This window comes from Harpia harpyja, chromosome 20 (genome assembly GCF_026419915.1).
Source record: "Harpia harpyja isolate bHarHar1 chromosome 20, bHarHar1 primary haplotype, whole genome shotgun sequence".
Lineage (NCBI taxonomy): Eukaryota > Metazoa > Chordata > Aves > Accipitriformes > Accipitridae > Harpia > Harpia harpyja.
This window is the reverse complement of record NC_068959.1, coordinates 18,028,848-18,046,877: the sequence shown is the minus strand read 5'-3', so window position 1 is coordinate 18,046,877 and position 18,030 is coordinate 18,028,848. Positions and strand designations below refer to the sequence as shown.

General features: G+C 38.2%; 1 protein-coding gene across 1 annotated transcript in view; it reads right to left on the bottom strand.

Moving 5' to 3' along the window:
* DOCK2 (dedicator of cytokinesis 2) overlaps positions 1–12,960 on the bottom strand; it is a 214,181-nt gene extending 201,221 nt beyond the window's left edge. Inside the window, exons 1-2 of the mRNA XM_052772076.1 lie at positions 12,735–12,960; positions 1,733–1,816 (exon numbers count right to left, since the gene is read on the bottom strand). Coding sequence (XP_052628036.1) covers positions 1,733–1,816; positions 12,735–12,774 — 124 coding nt within the window. The 5' untranslated portion in view covers positions 12,775–12,960. The remainder of the gene's footprint in view (positions 1–1,732; positions 1,817–12,734) is intronic.
* Positions 12,961–18,030: the final 5,070 nt, after the last annotated feature.

Below are 18,030 nucleotides of genomic sequence, written 5' to 3'. Positions count from 1 at the left end.
TTCAGGTTTTTCAGCACTGGTATTTTTTCCCAGTATCTTCTCAACAACAGAATTTCAACTTCTAAAACTGCACATAGTCTCCAATTTACAACCAAATCTGTAAAATTATTTCATCCCATTGGCTGTGACTACACATGTATGTTTTGTGCATATATTTTGTGCATGCAAAACGAACTTAAATAGCATGTAATATGAGCGCAGGAAAAGAAACTGTTACTGTTGGTTAGTCTTCAGCTGCAGCTGGCAGCATATTTTTAAGATATCTGATAAGAGATGAACTTCCTCACTTGCACAACATGAAAGATTCCACTTCTTCATTGACAAACATATTTTTATAAAGCAAGCTATGATATAGTGTGTTAAGGGCAGAGGATTCAGAAAAGACTTTTAGACAGGCATGATGTCACATGGTATGGAATACCCCATTGGCCACCTTGGGTCAGCTGTCCTGGCTGTGTCCCCTCCCAACTTCTTGTGCCCCTCCAGCCTTTTTGCTGGCTGGGCATGAAAAGCTGAAAAACCCTTGACTTAGTATAAACACTGCTTAGCAACAACTAAACACATCAGTGCGTTGTTAACATTACTCTCATACTAAATCCAAAACATAACACTATACCAGCTACTAGAATGAAAATTAACTCTATCCCAGCCGAAACCAGGACACAGCTTCAGATTCTTTGCAGCCTTATGACCACAACATACGAAGTGTCTTTCAACACTAAGCTGTCTCTATAACTGCATAATGCACCAGCTGGCCTTTCTTTTTAACATAACTGCAGTTAATAAGATACAACTGACAGACAGTGGAAGTAGATTAAAGAACATAATTTTACAATACGTTTTGCAAAGGTTGAAGCACTTCGTTATTTTTTTTTAAACTCTTACCTGGTCAACAGCATCACTGCATATTGAAAATAAATTACTATTACAATGACATTTACAGATAACTTACTGTTGAGGAAGTAATAATAATTGCACCCTTGTTGCTTTATACTAATAAAAACTTAAGTAGCTCTGGCAGACTCGCGAGAGAATTCAGGCAGATTATGAAAGTACAGATCAAATCAGTATGGAGGAATACACTATCACTACAATATTGACAATTAATTCAGCTTCACAAATGTACAAAATTCTATGTTTACTTATTCTTCTGCTGCTTGTATTTATTTTACGCTTATGCCAGTTGATCAGATATTGCTACATACTGACTACATAAGTTTGGACCAGCATATTGACTACCTATCGTGCAGGATTTGACTTGGACTTCTGCTGTTTAGCACGTTGAGTAAGTTGGATGGTTTTCAGAGATGTGCTGACCTACAGACTACTTTAACATACTAGATTTCTATCTTATACTATAGGATGACTAGTGTGCTGAATATATCCTAGCAACAAATATTTAGGTTAGAGATAAAAAAGTACTCCATTAAAACTTCTATCAAATCTAACATAACTTCCATCAGGTATATTACAAGCTGGTATGAACTTCACAAGCTCTACATTCACCTTGATGACTTCCTCATTTGGTAATGGCTTCCCAAAAAAACCCACACGTACTGTAACATTTCTGATTTTGGCGCTCTAAAAATAATAGGTTCTTCCTCAAAATAGAACACCACCACCAATACAAGTAAGAGTATTAGACAACTACTTATGTAACATGGGGAATTGCTGTGAAGTAAAAGAATTAAGTCATTCACACACAGAAACCCATAGCCTGAAGGTGACTTACCTTCACAGGACTCCAAGATACGGACCACGTCACCAATCTGTAGAGGTAGTTGTGGTATTCCTGTGCCTTTGAAATTGTATATAGCTGAAAAATTAAAGGACAAAAATACTGGTTTTCAATACAGCCACACACTACAGTTAAACTGAAAAGCACACATGGTTATTAAGATTCTGATACTAGGATAAATACACTAGAATAAACAAACAGAACCATAATTCTATCAGGAAGCTTCATCTGTTACCATTACTTAATCTCTTTTCCTGTGAAAATGCAAAGGTGTTGAAAATGGCCAGTGCTGAAACCAAAAAAATCCAGCAAAGGCATGAAAACAAACTATTTATAACAAGTGTTCTGCACAGGATTTAAGAGCACCTGTTTAGATGCAGGTCTTCAACATAAACATGTTCATTGTGCTGGAGAATTGTTAGTTTCCTGGTCTAAGAACTTAAGTGCATAGTTTACAGAAATTTATGGCAACACACTGGTGAGAAGGGGTACAGAGATGCATATGAAAACTGAATTTACTGAATTCTTTCCTGGGTTTAGATGCTTCATCTCAACACAAAACTGTGTTTTATATGGGAACAGTAGAAAGTTTCATAATTTTCTGTATTTAATCATTCTGAAAAGAACACAGGAGCAGCGGATTTTAAAAGTGTTCTACTCAGAAGCTTATCTATATGTGGTTAAGAAACAGCTAAGTTTCAGAGAGAATTCAAGAAAGTAAGCTTCTTTACTAGTTCTTACATTCTAGGGCTACAGGATGTGGGCTGCTATGGCAAGCATTTTTTTTTCTGTATATTTTTTCTTCATGAGCTTGGTTATAGACTTTTCCAATAGCATTACAGAGTAGAAGTGGTTATTGAATCTAGTATCACACAGGGAAACTGATTAAAATATGTAAGCCTGAAACCACAATTAAACTATACAAGTAGGAACAGTACACTAGCTACTAATCATGACCTCTATTGCGCAGTAAAGTTATCAGTCAGCAGGATTTTCTTCCTTTTCTCATGACAGTGTCCGAATGCATCCCCACAGAGCATCCAAACTTGGGACTAGGGGAAAACGGATCTAGAAAGCCGAACCTACCTTCAGTATACTCCTGCATTCCTTTTGCTCCCCCCTCCAGGCTGCTAAAGCAGGATATTAATTTCTGCTAGGCCAAAATGTATACTAATAACACATTTTACTTAAAATTATGTTTAAAGTCTCAAATTAAATTGCCTTTCATGAAAATGCCTTAGGTAGGAATGGAGAGCTAAATAGATTGATCCTCTTCACATTTTCAAGCGTTCCATAAATTGTGTTTTTTGTTTCTTTTGCCATCATTATAGTCATTATATTTCTGGAACAGAAACTAGAAGGAATTTCAGATTTAGTTAAGAGGCTTACTGGACCTAAAATAAGTTCTTACTTTTGTTGACATGAAGAGGCCTTCCCACCAGTTCCTCTTCTGCAAGGCTTTAATCATTAAACATAAGGGAGGAGAAAGAAAAAAAACAAACAAAAAAACCCCCCTTTGAAGTGAGGCTCTGCTTTGCAGATTCAGCCATTTATTCAAGAGAATCTTGAAGTTGCTTCCTTAGTGATCCTCAGAGAACTGCCTTAGCTCAGCAAAAAAATTGAATTTAAGTAGTAGATGTGTAGTTATGTTCTGACTGGCTTCATTAGTCTTGAAACAGATTTCAAGAAATGGAAAATGGCCAACGACCCTCCTAAATTACAACATTTAAAGAGATATGTCCACCAGAGTGTTTGGGGGGGTGGTGATGGGGGTATGTGTGCGCGTGCTCTTACTGTTTTCCTGAAATGTCCATACAGATTAAGGTTACTTCTGACTAGCATATACTTTACATTTCAAAATACGCACTGCTCTACTTAACAATTGTAACAGTCTCAAAATATAGATGCAAATTACTGAGTCATATATTCACACTGCATATTGGGTTTGCTCTCTTAAAAACTTCATTTGACAGCAGTTAATATACTGAAAAGTGCAGTAACAAACTGACAAAGGAAGTGGCTGTATCAGCTAAGACTTTTCTAAATGACTAAGTGGAAACTTAGTGAGAGAGATTTTACTGTAGAATTTGGATTGTTTGGTAGGATGAGTTTAACAAATTCCTTTACAAAGTTTTAAGCTATAGACCTATCCAGACATTTTGTAAGACGTTATCTCCCATATAGCATTGAAAGAAACTCTATAAACAACAACCTAATATTATTAGCTACATCCAGATGTGTTATCTACAGCACCAGAGCTCAACTATCACATCTGCTAATTTCTGAATTATTAACTGTGAATGAAAATTTGACTATTAGATCCAATCATATCTTGTCAGCTGTAACTGATATCATTTCCCTTATGAACTGTGACCCTCTTATATTGTGAGTATCACCTCAGAGTTCAGCAGCTGAGAGGAGGGTTCCCTTCCCTCCACCTTCTGTTGAGATCTGTGGGGTTGCGTGCGTGTGGTTTTGTGCGTACAAAAACATATTTCATTTATTTTGCTCTTCAAAAATAGTACATGAAAACCCTGTATGGACTTAAAGGTTTTTTGGTAGGATACTCACAACAGGTTGGTTTTGGGGTTGGGGGTGTGTGTGTTTGTATTCGTTTGTTTAATAAACTCTCTGGCCAGTAGAAATAAAGGCCCCTTCAAATCACTCTGAAGAACTTTCTACCACTCCACTCCCTGGCATCCTCTATCCCAGCCATAAATACAAAAGGAGACAGTATCCTCAAGGTGCAGAAGGTGGCCTGCTTGAAGACCCCAGCATTCATTCTAAATCAAGTAGCAATTACTGACCTCAGAATCAACTGATGTCATGGCAATAAGATTAGTGGGAGAGATTTGGACAGCATATGCCCTCCCCAGCAGCCAGCATCAGGCTAGGGTGTTCCCATCAATAGCGTGTCTGTACACAGATGCTGTCAGATTCTCCCAGAATGGCACAGAGAATGCCCAGAACTCCAGCCTTAAGACAGCGTTCCTAGATATGGACTTTACAGTTCATTGAGAAAACACTTAGTAAATTCCCGTCCCGTCCCGTCCCCCCCCCCCCCCCCCCCCGATCAGCAAAGAATAAACCCTATCTTTTTAGAGCTCATCATAACCTCAGTGGTAATTTTATAGCAGGACACACACCACAGAAAACAAACAAAAACCACCCCTTAGATTCCAGGTGTTTGTTTTAGCTCTCTCGGGGGATGAGCTGAAAGCCAGCACACCACAACAATATTGCTTCAGAAAGCAAGCTTAAGAAATACCAGGTCAAACTGCTAACATAAAAGATTTTCCAAACTGAAGTCTGCTCAAGTACAAGTGGGCTTTGAATTGTACCTCAGGAAGATGGAAGTGATTGCCATCATTCCCACGAAGCATGCCCAAAGAATCCTTTCTTGTTCAGCTAAACAATACATGCTGTAAAGACAGTTACTGTAAGAAGCTTCTGTGTCTAATTCTGCTATCACTCTCACACATTCAGCCACCCAGAGTATAAGTGAAGACATCTACCAGTGTTCATCCCACTAGCAAAAAAATCAGGACGAAGGCTGAAGAAAATTCCTGTTTTTCATTTAATTCCTATGTATCTGTTAAAGACAGAGCTGCCGGATAAGATAAGCACATTCCCCCCACTAGATACATACGTGTGTATGCTGTTGAATATATGCATGGCTATGAAGCCTGTTTCATTAAGCCACATAGGTATGTATATGTTTTCCAAAGTAGAGTAATGAAAATCTGTAGAGGACATTTCTTTTGACATTCCACAACACAAGGTAAATGAAACAGTCACTCTTTGTTCAGAGTAGGATTTAAAATATAAATTCAAACAACCATAGATTGAGACAGAAGCATAGTTAACATTTTATAATTTAAATTATATGTCCTCAATTTAGAAGATGACAAGGGGGGGGGGGGGATCATACTTTGTACCTCATTTGGGAACATTCACACACACAAAACACTCTAGAAAACTCACAGTAATCCATGTAACAGAATCCCTTCCTCAAAGATAGATTTCCTCAGTATTCATGTACTTTAGAAACCCAGATTCTTGCTGTTCTCTATTAGACTGTAAGCTAATGCAAGATGGGAATGGTGAGCAAGGAAGAACCCACAGACCTGCAATACTGAAGCCATTTATTATCCTAATCTTCCTACTTGTCTTTCCTGTCTGTTTTCCTTCATGTGAAGTCCCTGCCCTGTTCTTTATAACAAATACAAGCATTCCATTGTTTCATTTTTCAGATTCACCTTTTAGTAATAAGCCATGTTTCAAGTTGGTTTCCTTGGCTACTTTCCACCCTTCCACTTAAACAGAATTTGCAAAAAATTTCCAAGATATAACTTTGCTAAACCAGCTCTTAATTTCACTTTACCATAATAAGAGGACTATCTGGAATTATTTCTATGTAATAACTCATGAAGCTTTTTGCATATTCAAACAATTTCTAAATAGCCTCAGCAAGAATCCTGTTCCATTTTATTTTTTAAATATTACAGCTCTACTTTTATGAGTAGTAATGTAAAAGTAGTACCTTCTTTCCTTACAGATCAATTTTTGGTGTTCAGTTACCATTTTCTTCTCACGAAAACAGGGTGAAATTTCTCAGCAAGGACACTGACAAACCTCATGTGAAAATATTATGCAGTCCTAAAAGGATTTCTTGACTTCTGGAAAGAAACCTATACAATTTGTGTTCCAGTATTCTGAGTTAGGGATCTCCCCTTAAATCTCGCAGAGCAAGTGTGCTATAATGAACATGACATGGATGCAGATCTAGTGAATATTTCACATGTCACAGACACGTACCAAAGCTCAAAGTCAGTTAGAGACTAATTTAATTTATTGCAAATCATACTCAGCAAAGCGTGACTCTTCAGTTCTCAGATAACAAACTGTTATCTCAGATAACAATTGAATACAGATTTCTTCACATGCTTAACCTTGGGGCCAGATGGAGGTTTTAGCTGACTTGAGCTACTTATTTTCCTTCTTAAACACAGTAAAGCCAATATAAGAACCAGGAAGTTCTAACATACCCAGCTAGTTATATGGAGAATCTGTTTCTGACTCTTTACCTTTTCACAGAAAGTAGCAGCATGGTCATTTTTCTTATAAGTCTTTATGAAGAACAGAGTATTTAACTGTCCTTTTTTCTTTTTTGTGAAATGTTGTGGATAAAGAGATTGCTTTCCCAGCTTTGTCTTCATCTTACTTCAGTTTGCCTTCTGCTGTTGTTTCCCAAGCAGCTAAAACAGTCTGTTGGGTTCAGGGGCTGCATTTCATGAAGGAGGCAACCTACCCTGACCAAAGCTATGCCTCCTTTACAGCTCAAACTACAGATTTCACATAGATGTAAAATAATTTTCAGAGGTCTTCAGCAGATGAAGTCAGACAAGCCAGTCACAGCCCTTTGCATTCAGGCTGAGCGTATGCTTTTCTACAGTTTCAAAGAAGTCACCTAGTTGTCGTCTCCTCCCAGCTGATGCTTCAAATTGACAAATACCCGTTTTCAGATTTAGCAGTACAGGAGTAAATCTGACGCTTGAATTTAGCATGCCAACATAATATTTCACCAGCTCATAACTTTTTCACAAACGTGATAGTCTCTTCGTCTGAGCAGATTTCAAACACTTTTCATCTTGTACCTTACTAGGGTACTGTCATCCAAACCCACTAGCCTACTGTGACTTCTCTGTCTTGTACCATCCATAGAAGTAGCATAAGTTTATGCTGGGAATGCTTCAAGACTAAGAACAAGCTTCATGTGTAAAATCAGGAATATAGTTTCTAAGCACAAAGCTGAATATCAGCTCTCTGGAGTATCCTATTAAGTAAAAAACAAAAGTGGGCACATAGCCTGCATTCTAGCATAACAAAGAATCCTAGCTGGGGTTCTGTGGTCTTACAGATCTACTCAGCATACTGCTGCTCATCCAAAGGCTGGGCCAAACACTCTCAAGCTGAAACTCTGCTCATCAGTGGAAACTGAAGACTTCAGGCATGATTCTAACAAAAGACTTAGAAAATCAACATAAGAATCATTCATCAGAGACTTGAAAACAAAGATTTCTGAAAACACAGAAGACAAAATAGCCCTATATGGTCAAAAAAGGTTCCAGTCTGTATTATTCCAAAACCTTGTCAACTTACACAGACTTTATGTCTCAATAGACTCAGTTTGCCCATATTTCTTGATTTTCCTGAAACACACGAGGCATGCTTACAACAGACCTTAAATTCAAAAAGCACTTTATTTGTGACTATATTTGTCAACACCCCATATTCCAGGCCTCATTACTCCATGAGTTTTCTATAGTTAAAATTTAGCAATTACACTATTTTCCCTCCCATTTTTCAGAGCATAAATTTATTTTCCTAAAACCTCTTTGAACACCCTTCCAAAACTAAATCCTTAGTGTGACTAATTCCCTGATTTTTTTTTTTTTTTCCTTTTGGGCAGGGGTATACAGAACAGGACAACTGGGTGTACTGGTTTCAGCTGGGATAGAGTTAATTGTCTTCCTAGTAGCTGGTACAGTGCTATGTTTTGAGTTCAGTATAAGAAGAATGTTGATAACACTGATGTTTTCAGTTGTTGCTAAGTAGTGTTTAGTCTAAAGTCAAGGATTTTTCAGCTTCTCATGCCCAGCCAGCGAGAAAGCTGGAGGGGCACAAGAAGTTGGCACAGGACACAGCCAGGGCAGCTGACCCAAGGTGGCCAATGGGGTATTCCATACCATGTGACGTCCCATCTAGTATAGGAACTGGGGGGAGTGGGGGCAGGGGGATCGCCGCTCAGGGACTAACTGGGTGTCGAGCAGCGGGTGGTGAGCAATTGCACTGCGCATCATTTGTACATTCCAATCCTTTCATTATTGCTGTTGTCATTTTATTAGTGTTATCATTATCATTATTAGTTTCTTCTTTTCTGTTCTGTTGGGCCATTCTTATCTCAACCCACGAGTTTTACTTCTTTTCCCAATTTTCTCCCCCATCCCACTGGGGGTGGGGTGGGGGAGTGAGTGAGCGGCTGCGTGGTGCTTGGTTGCTGGCTGGGGTTAAACCACGACACTGGGGGGGGTGGTATGTGTGTGTTTGGAGCTTGTTTTGTTTTGTTTTTTTGAATTATTCTAGGTGAAAGATTCTTCCACTATTTTTACCAACTTATATAATGAAGGAACAAATACATTTAGTTTCCAAGATAAATAAAAGAAAATAAAACAGACCGTGAGCCAACAGCTTGGCTAAGAAAAGGAACTCTTGCATATAAGCTATAGCTTATTGAATTTGTAGTTATCTATTAACTTAAAGTAACTACGCAAAAGCAGAAATGGAATGCTCCCCACTGAAGATGACCTACAAGAAAAAGTTACCTATATGAATACTTATACAACTAGTATTCTATTATTGCCAGAAAGTCTGTTTGCTTATTGTTCTCATTGTCGCTATTCTGCTTTGCAACAGATTAAATGACAGACATTGCTACAATTGTGATTTTTTACATACAAGTATAAAAAGTCTTATAATACAGTATTTAACAGAAAAACCTTCTTTAACCCAGGAGACAGACTTACTTGGGGTGAGCAGAGAAACAGCAAGTGGTAGTAATATTACCACACATGATGACACAGCTTGCACAGATTCTTTTTTATATCAGTCATATATGTGCTCGTAGCCTAGAACAGCAGGGGAGCAAGCACAGGGTAAAGGAAATAGCACCAGATCTGCAATGTCTGTTCTCCCCAGTGACCTACTCTAGATCTTAAATTATGATATTCTGTTTTGGACTTCCTATTGGAAAGCACAGTCATACCTACCTTTCTTCAAGGAACAGTTCAATATGCATGGAGGACATCTAAAACAATTTGTAGAGCAGTGCAATAATCAGTTATGGCTGTGGTAACTACAGTAGAGGGAATTTATATCTAAAGTACATGTGACAATGTTAAAGAGCTACTGTTATTTTCCAGCTTTGAAATGCTTTGTGTCATGGATTCTTTAAGATCCAATATCTGCCAGCTACAAATTTAAAAAACTAAAGATATTTACCTTAAGCCTCACAGCCATAAAACTTAAGGAATTATTTCTATAAACAGTAGGCCTAATCTCATTTGGCCCATTATTAGTCCTACACAGGCAAGGTTGTACAGTCTTTGTTCTTGAGCAAGTTACTTTGTGGCTAACCAGCTTTCAGCTTTACCTTTTTTAATGCAAAGGAAAAGGTATCATCTTTGAGAATTATCAGAGTGTAAAGCAGAAGTCTATCTGCTGCTTCACAAACTGGATATATCACTTCCTTTACCTATTTAAAGGAAATTTATCAAAGCTTTGATAAATTTGTTGTCTGCTTTTAAACACTAGCAAAGATCCTTGAAGATACAGATAATCAATTGCACCATTTCCTATTTGGTGCTCTTGGTAATCCCTTCTCATTATTCATGCTTTCTGCAGAATTCTTTTAGTCAAACAGTGGCTGTTTGCTTCTTTGAGCTGATCTCAACAGTAGGTCAAGTGCTAACTAGCTGCTTCTTAATTTGCAGCAGGAAATTAATTTTGAAAACTTGCATATTAAAAAAAAAAAAAGAGTTTTATTTGGTCCTCATCTTCACTCTTCCTGACACAAAACTGCTACTGATGTCCTAAATGCTTGCATGACAGCAAATTTCTAACCCCTAATCCAGAAGTTACAGGTCACTGTGTTGACACCTGAAAAATTCCCAAGTCTCAGGACTCCTCATTCACATGATACAACAGATTGCAGAGTATTTAGTGAAGTGACTAACATAAATAATCAAAATGTGTCTTTGGCACATGAGCAGTTGTAACAATCAGACTTCTTATGCTAACAGACCTTTTTCAAGAATTCCAATCTGTTGTAAACCCAAATAACCAGACTGAAGGAGACAACAGTCTTGGGGATATGGGTGAGAGAAGGAGAAGCAATATTTCTATCAGACCACATTTCAGCAAGCAGTACCTGTACATAGTAGTGATTGCACTGATATTGCCCTACGAGCTATACATAGTACATACACACCCTAAAATCAGAGTGCCATAGTTGTTAGAGCTGATATTTCAAGAGCAAGAGCACTAGTCCACTGCCAGATCAAATAAAACCTAGTTCTGAGTTTTTAAAAACTGAATTTGCGTTGTCTCTATGGCAGTTTATACTTAACAGTATTAAAATACTACCATTAAATGTTATTTTCTATTATTTGCTTTCTTTTTATGTGCTAAAAGTGTTCATAAGTGATTCAGTTAAAAGCTTACTATTTTGAAATAAATATTCTTAGATCAGAGGTAGAAAGGACTACTGCTATACAAAATCACATATTCTGAATTTCGCATTTTAAGTCAAATAGTGCAGTGAATTGTTCAATCAAAATGCATTGTAGTCTTCATGAAAACAAACTTCACTGGATTAGCATTAGTTTATGAAGTAATATGTTTCACAAGTTTGTTTTTATTATGTGTGGTTTTCTGTACCTTTCAAATACCATAGAGACTGCTGTATCATATTAGCTTTTTGTATACTCGGTGATCATATTGGCTATGAAGTTACAAACAGGCAAAACTTCACTATGAACAAACCATGGCAGGCTGACTGTTGAACAAGTGACAGACCACAACTGAGGGCCTTTTCAGGGGACATGCATTGGTCAAACCCAGTAGGTTGGTCCACTGCAGGGGTATGTGCAAAAAATCATTAGCCTGTATCACACTTAACATCAAGTCAGGTTACGTGGCCCCCATGTTAAAAATTATAGCGCAAGAGCAGCAAGCGTTTTTTGTAATTACATGAAACTTACCCTGACCCAAAATGCTCCTTGTAAAAAGCTGCTACAAGTGAAGCTTGTTTTATATTATTCCTGTGAATAATAGATTAGTATCTAGTACTTTTATCCATATGCAAGATAACTTCCATCACTAGTACAGGGATACAGAGACCACATCCAACAAATCCTGTCATATTCTCCTGAAGCAATAGCTTTCAGAAAAACAAGTGCAAAAATTAAGTACTTTCTACTATTTTGTAAAACTCAAACAGAAAATATTTACACCCTTTATTTTGTAATATAAACTGCCAGCAGAACAGGCTACTTCCATTTCACAATTCTGCCACTGCTGCACGTGGAAGTTGAACAGGAAGACATTCTTTCCCTCTTATTAATTCCTTGATGATTCATTTTACTTCATGAAGCCAGCTGGGTGGAGCTTTTTGGTTTTAATGCATATCACAAAATATTATGGCCTTCTTAAAATAAAAAAAAGTCTTTTAGAAGAATTTGGGGATTCTAGATTAATAACTATGCACTAGTAGGTAAAATAAAACATAAGAAGTAAAAGATTAACTGTCTTCTGCACTCAGAACCTGCAGTTAACTTCAGCAGAACATTTCTTTCAAGTGCTTCGGCTTTGATTCCTAATTTTAAGTTTGTTTTTTTTTTTTTTAAGCAGCAGTTCAGTCCTTCATGTAAGTTAACATAATTCATTTTAAGATAAATTGATGTTGGAAGACAACTTTCCTTCCAAAAAGCATTACTTACCAACTCACATACAGGTTTTTCTGTAACACCAACCTCAACTGACAGTCTCTCAGAAGCAACTGAAGGATTCCCCTTCCCCTACATTTGTTCCTCATAACTTCTATCTGCTACTTATTACACAACATGCTACTTATTCAATCTGTTTCTAAAATATCGAGGTGGGAAAAACTGCATCTGCATTACTGTGGGAGTTCAAGATTTTAGACGGGGGTGTGCGTGTGGTGGGGTGGAAAGGTTATATCTCCCAAGCTGACACTCATGTACTTCTTGTCATTCTGTTTGAAAGATTAAAACTTTGTATGAAATCGATCATTTCAATTAAGCCACTGTGGTAAAGTGGAGGGTGTTAACTCATCACACTAGAGAAAACACCTGCCCACATCCTGTTCAGAAGTTATGAAGACAAAACTCAAATGGCAGTTTAGTAAGTTACATACCCACACCACTCTTGTCTGTCTTGTGCCATCTCGCCATCATACATGAATCCGTGAGGCTCTGAAGAATGCCCGCCACCAAGGAAACAAAGATTTATAGGACGCAGACTTCAAGATGCATAACAAAGGCACTGGAAGCAAGATCCGTCTCCCAGCTGCTGTCACCGAGGGCTAGCGGGCAGGCTGAGGCAGCTGCGAGGGTTCTGCGAGATTTGCTGCTATTCTAAGCTTCCTTCCTCTTTTCTCAACTCAAGATATTGTACCCCAGAGTCATGGGGGAGGGGAATCCAAACTGGGTGTTTCTGTTGCATGATACTGGCTGTAACACATAAGCAGGCAAAAAGGAGCAAAACCACCCCAGTCCTCTCCCGCACCACCCCTAAACTTAAGATCTAAGCTGGAAGGCTACTGTGCGCAAAGCCCAGCTACAGTAACAATCTCTAAAGAGTTGGTAGTTCAGTTCTGAAGCATCAAGGGGGCCTTATTTCTTCAGTGACACCAAAACCAGTTTTTAAAGATTTGACTCCACAAGACACTACATCTTAAAAACTACTTTCTCCTAACCTGTCCTGGAACGGGGACTTGTTTTTTTAATAGACTATCCCTCACATAAAAGAAACAAAGACAAAGCCACAACATTTCAAACCGCACCCATTCCTTTTTATTTCTGTCATTTTACCTTTGGAGGAAAAAGTAGGAGAGTTTCTCTTTATCCTCTAAACAAAGTAGCACTTTCTTAAAGACTTCTTGTCAAGACAAAACTTCAAAAAGCAATTTATTGTACATTTACAGCCTTTACTTTCACACAGGCTGCTGTGTGAGCTAGCTTACCTAACGACATTTTTGATGTGCAAAGATCAAGCCAAGTTGTTTGTAATTTGGATTAAGGACAACATACCGAATTAAAGACAAGTATGTCACCTTCAATCGTGTTCTTTACTTAAGTTTGGAATTAAAAAAAACCTACCAAAATGCTGTAAAAGATTTACTGTTTCTTGTTTTTATCTCCTGTTTAGTACAATAAATTCCTATGACAATCCTGTCCTCTGGATATTACATTGCAACTTAGCAATCGCTGTTTATCAAAACTGCTTAACAGTGCTGTGCTACATCTGTCAGGATATTTTTGATAACATGACATGTCAGTTCTTGATTTTAAGCAGCAATTGTGAGAAGCACAGACTACCAAGTCTGTCTCATTGCACATGGAATTCTGATACCTGTTTCTGGAGGAAAACCACCTTAAATATTACCACAGATTTGCTTGAATTGCCCTAGTGTTAACTATGTCTACATACTAGCTTAGCAAAAGGATTTAGCTAGTTATTTCCCTCCCCCAAATAACATTGAAATTCACGTTGTTTATTAAAGTGAGCTAGATTCTGAGCAACTCAGATTATCTCTGTCTACAGACAATCAGCTTCATTTACGAGTCCTAAATCTTTCTTTTCCATGGAACATCCAATTTATATTTGCTTATCTATCAAAAAAAGATTGAGGCTGAACTATTTCATCTTTTAGTTTACTACATATTTTGAGTAATGACTTCCTAACCAGTGATAACTATCTTCCTTACTCCTCTGAATCCTCCCTGCTGCAGCAAATGACCCTTTCCCATATACTATTTGGCCTAGAGATCACGACTTGCATTTATTTTCTTGTTCTACACTGCTCTTCCTCATTGTGTTTCCCTGTAATCCAAAAGTCCTGAGAAAAATTGTTCCTTTCTAGCACTCATTTAAAAACATGCTTTATCATGTAGGTCTGATAAATGTAATTAATACAATACTACTATATTTTGAAAATAAATGATCCAAAGAAATGATAATACGGAAATTTCACCTCTAAACTGGGATCCAGTTTGCAATACTTTTCTGATGCCCTGAATCTCTTCCAGCCCAGAGATTTGATTCTGCAAAGAATACAAAACATCCAAATACTACCACACATTTGGACACAGCTCTGTCCCCACTTCAGAGCTCGTGCCCCCCTTTTTACCCTCCTAACTCACCACAAATGCTCTGACTTGAGAACCCAAGCTTCTGAAGTCATTACTGCTTCCTACCTGCCCCTCCCGTCCCCCACACCCAGCTCTCAGCATTGCACACATCTGTTGCCGCTTCCTCCTGTCATACTTTCATGATGATGCTTTTGCAACTCATTAGCTACTAGCACCTACTACAAGCTTCCCATAAGTTTCCTAAAACAATCTCCTCTTCTGTGTCTGAAAAAGTCCTAGCTATTACTTCTAACAAATGGATTGAGCAACAAAGTCTTTTTTCAGCTTTAAGAGGAAAATATATCCAGGCCGTAAAGCATGCGTGGTAACCCTAAAATCTTATGTTCCTACAGCAGAGGACAAACCCCAACACGAGTCTAGAGAATTAAGACAGATAATAGTTATGCCCTTTATCAGTGGAGGTTTTTATTCCAAGTTGGTTTATTTGTGTAATTACTATTCCACAAAAAATAGTGGACAGATAATCATGTCACCCTCACATACCTTAGAATCTTTTCCATAAGTCTTTTTCCAGGCAGAAGGTCTTTACAGGCAAGTAGAAAATACCTTCCTTCCCCAAAAGATAAAAATCTTTCTGCCTAGCAAATTCACAGGTAGAACTTACCTTTTGGGGGGCAGGCAGGCAGAAGGGAGAGAATTCTTAGAATCATTTCGGTTGGAAAAGACCTTCAAGATCATCGAGTCCAACCATTAACCATGCCCCGGAGTACCCTGTCCACTCGCTTTTTGAATACCTCCAGGGATGGTGAATCAACCACTTCCCTGGGCAGCCCATTCCAATGTTTGACAACCCTCTCAGTAAAAAAATTTTTCCTAATATCCAACCTAAATCTCCCTTGCCTCAACTTGAGGCCATTTCCTCTTGTCCTATCTCCAGACACCTGACAGAAGAGACCAGCACCCACCTCACTACAACCCCCTTTCAGGTAGTTGTAGAGAGCGATAAGGTCTCCCCTCAGCCTCCTCTTTTCTAGACTGAACAACCCCAGATCCCTCAGCCGCTCCTCATAAGACTTGTGCTCCAGGCCCCTCACCAACTTGGTTGCCCTTCTCTGGACACGCTCAAGCAGCTCAATGTCTTTCCTGCAGTGAGGGGCCCAAAACTGAACACAGGACTCGAGGTGCGGCCTCACCAGTGTACCGAGTACAGGGGAACAACCACCTCCCTGCTCCTGCTGGCCACACTGTTCCTGATACAGGCCAGGATGCAATTGGCCTTCTTGGCCACCTGGGCACACTGCTGGCTCATATTCAGCCAGCTTGCTTCCTTTAATACCGCTATCAATTCCAGAAAACACTATCTTGTAAAATGCTACCTAATTATATATTTTTAGCTATACTAACTTCCGTTATACAGAAGAATTTAAGCAGAATAGAAGAGTCACATTTAACTGGCTCTAAATTCTATTATGCTCCAAAATCTGTGAGCACAGTTACAGGAAAGCAACTGATGCAACAGAAGGACAAAAGAAAATACACAAAGTATTTATTACAAATCTTATGAGGAGCAGCTGAGGGAACTGGGGTTGTTTAGTCTGGAGAAAAGGAGGCTCAGGGGAGACCTCATCACTGTCTACAACCACCTGAAAGGAGGTTGTAGCAAGGTGGGTGCTGGTCTCTTCTGTCAGGTGGCTGGTGACAGGATAAAAGGAAATGGCCTCAAGTTGCAGCAAGGGAGGTTTAGGTTGGATATTAGGAAAAATTTCGTTACTGAAAGGGTTGTCAAGCATTGGAACAGGCTGCCCAGGGAAGTGGTTGAGTCACCACCCCTGGAGGTATTCAAAAAGCACATAGACAAGGCACTTCAGGACACGGTTTAGGGAGCATCGTTGATGGTTGGACTCAATGATCTTGAAGGTCTTCTCCAACCTAAATGATTCTATGATTCTATTTTCATGCACTTAAAAGACAGTACCTTAAGTATGTTATGGCACAACAAAAGCCTCAATTCCAGACATCTTCCCCCACCTGCTAGTTGTAATTCTGCAAAAGATTTGTAAGCATGCATGTATTATTTAAGATGATAAAGACTACATGCTCTAAATAAACTACAGCAGTACAGGTAAAGCAGTAGTTTTTGGGGTAGATAACCCTAATCAGTTTTACTAATTTGTTGAAATAACATCCTAGTTTTGTTTGTAGCATTAATTAACAAGTTATTTCAATTTAAAAAAAATTAGAAATTTCATATGCCAAGTAGCTCAACAGAAATAATTAACTGTCTTAGTAGACAATCTACAGTTCAGTACTCCCATTTAAAGTACATGCATCCAATGTCAAATTACTGAAGGTTTTCCTTTAATTAAAACAATTACATACTGTAGTTGTTTTATGCTATTTGCATCTCAGTGTACAGTGACAGTAAACAAAGCTAACTTTAACCATTTGCATTAAAAAAAGGTTTTCTTCTAACATTTTGTAGCATGAAAAGCATGATTTCTTCAATGTAGTTTTAAGTTCATATGCACAGTCAAAATCAAGAAGAGTAAGAACTATTTCATGGATATGGGTTAGCTTCCTGTATTATCATGGGGTATCTTAAAACTTACCAAGAAATAAGACAGTCTCAGTTTATGTAGACTTAATTAATAAGAGACTGAAGGATTTAGATAGAGAGTAGATTTCTTACATTGATGAAGTGATACAATTAGGTTGTGAGACATGGATTTATGATTATTTTGTTCAACAACAGCAGTAACAGCCACTAGGCTGTGCTTAAATTTAACTATATACAAGTGGACTGATAACAAGTTCAAATCGCACTGGAAAGCAACAAGCCACATCTGCTCACTTAAGTCTACTTTACCACATCTTTAGTCACTTCTGTTGTCACTCAAAACATTACAGTTCAGTATTTGCTGAGATGAGTGACTGACAAGCTAAAGCCACCCACATGTAAGTCACAGTTAAAATCCTAGGCATCATTTCTGAACTGGCACAACTGTAAACAAACATATCCAAACACTTGTCTTGGACAAGTACATTCAACAGATTCATAAAGGCACACAGTTCGCAATTTCTCCAAAAGCTACCTACAAAATTTTATGCAAGAGATTGTCTTCCCCCCTCACTGTAGACCTTTAACAAACACCATTACATTCCTACAAAAGATGACTTAAGACATTGTATTCATAAGGTACATTTGTACATTACCTACAAGTGTTGTGGTGGTGGCAGGAAAATTACAGTCAGCATCACTGCTACACTGTAAGCTACCAAATGAAACAGGGATTTCACCAAAGCTAGAATACAACAAATAAAAAATTCTTTATGTAGCAT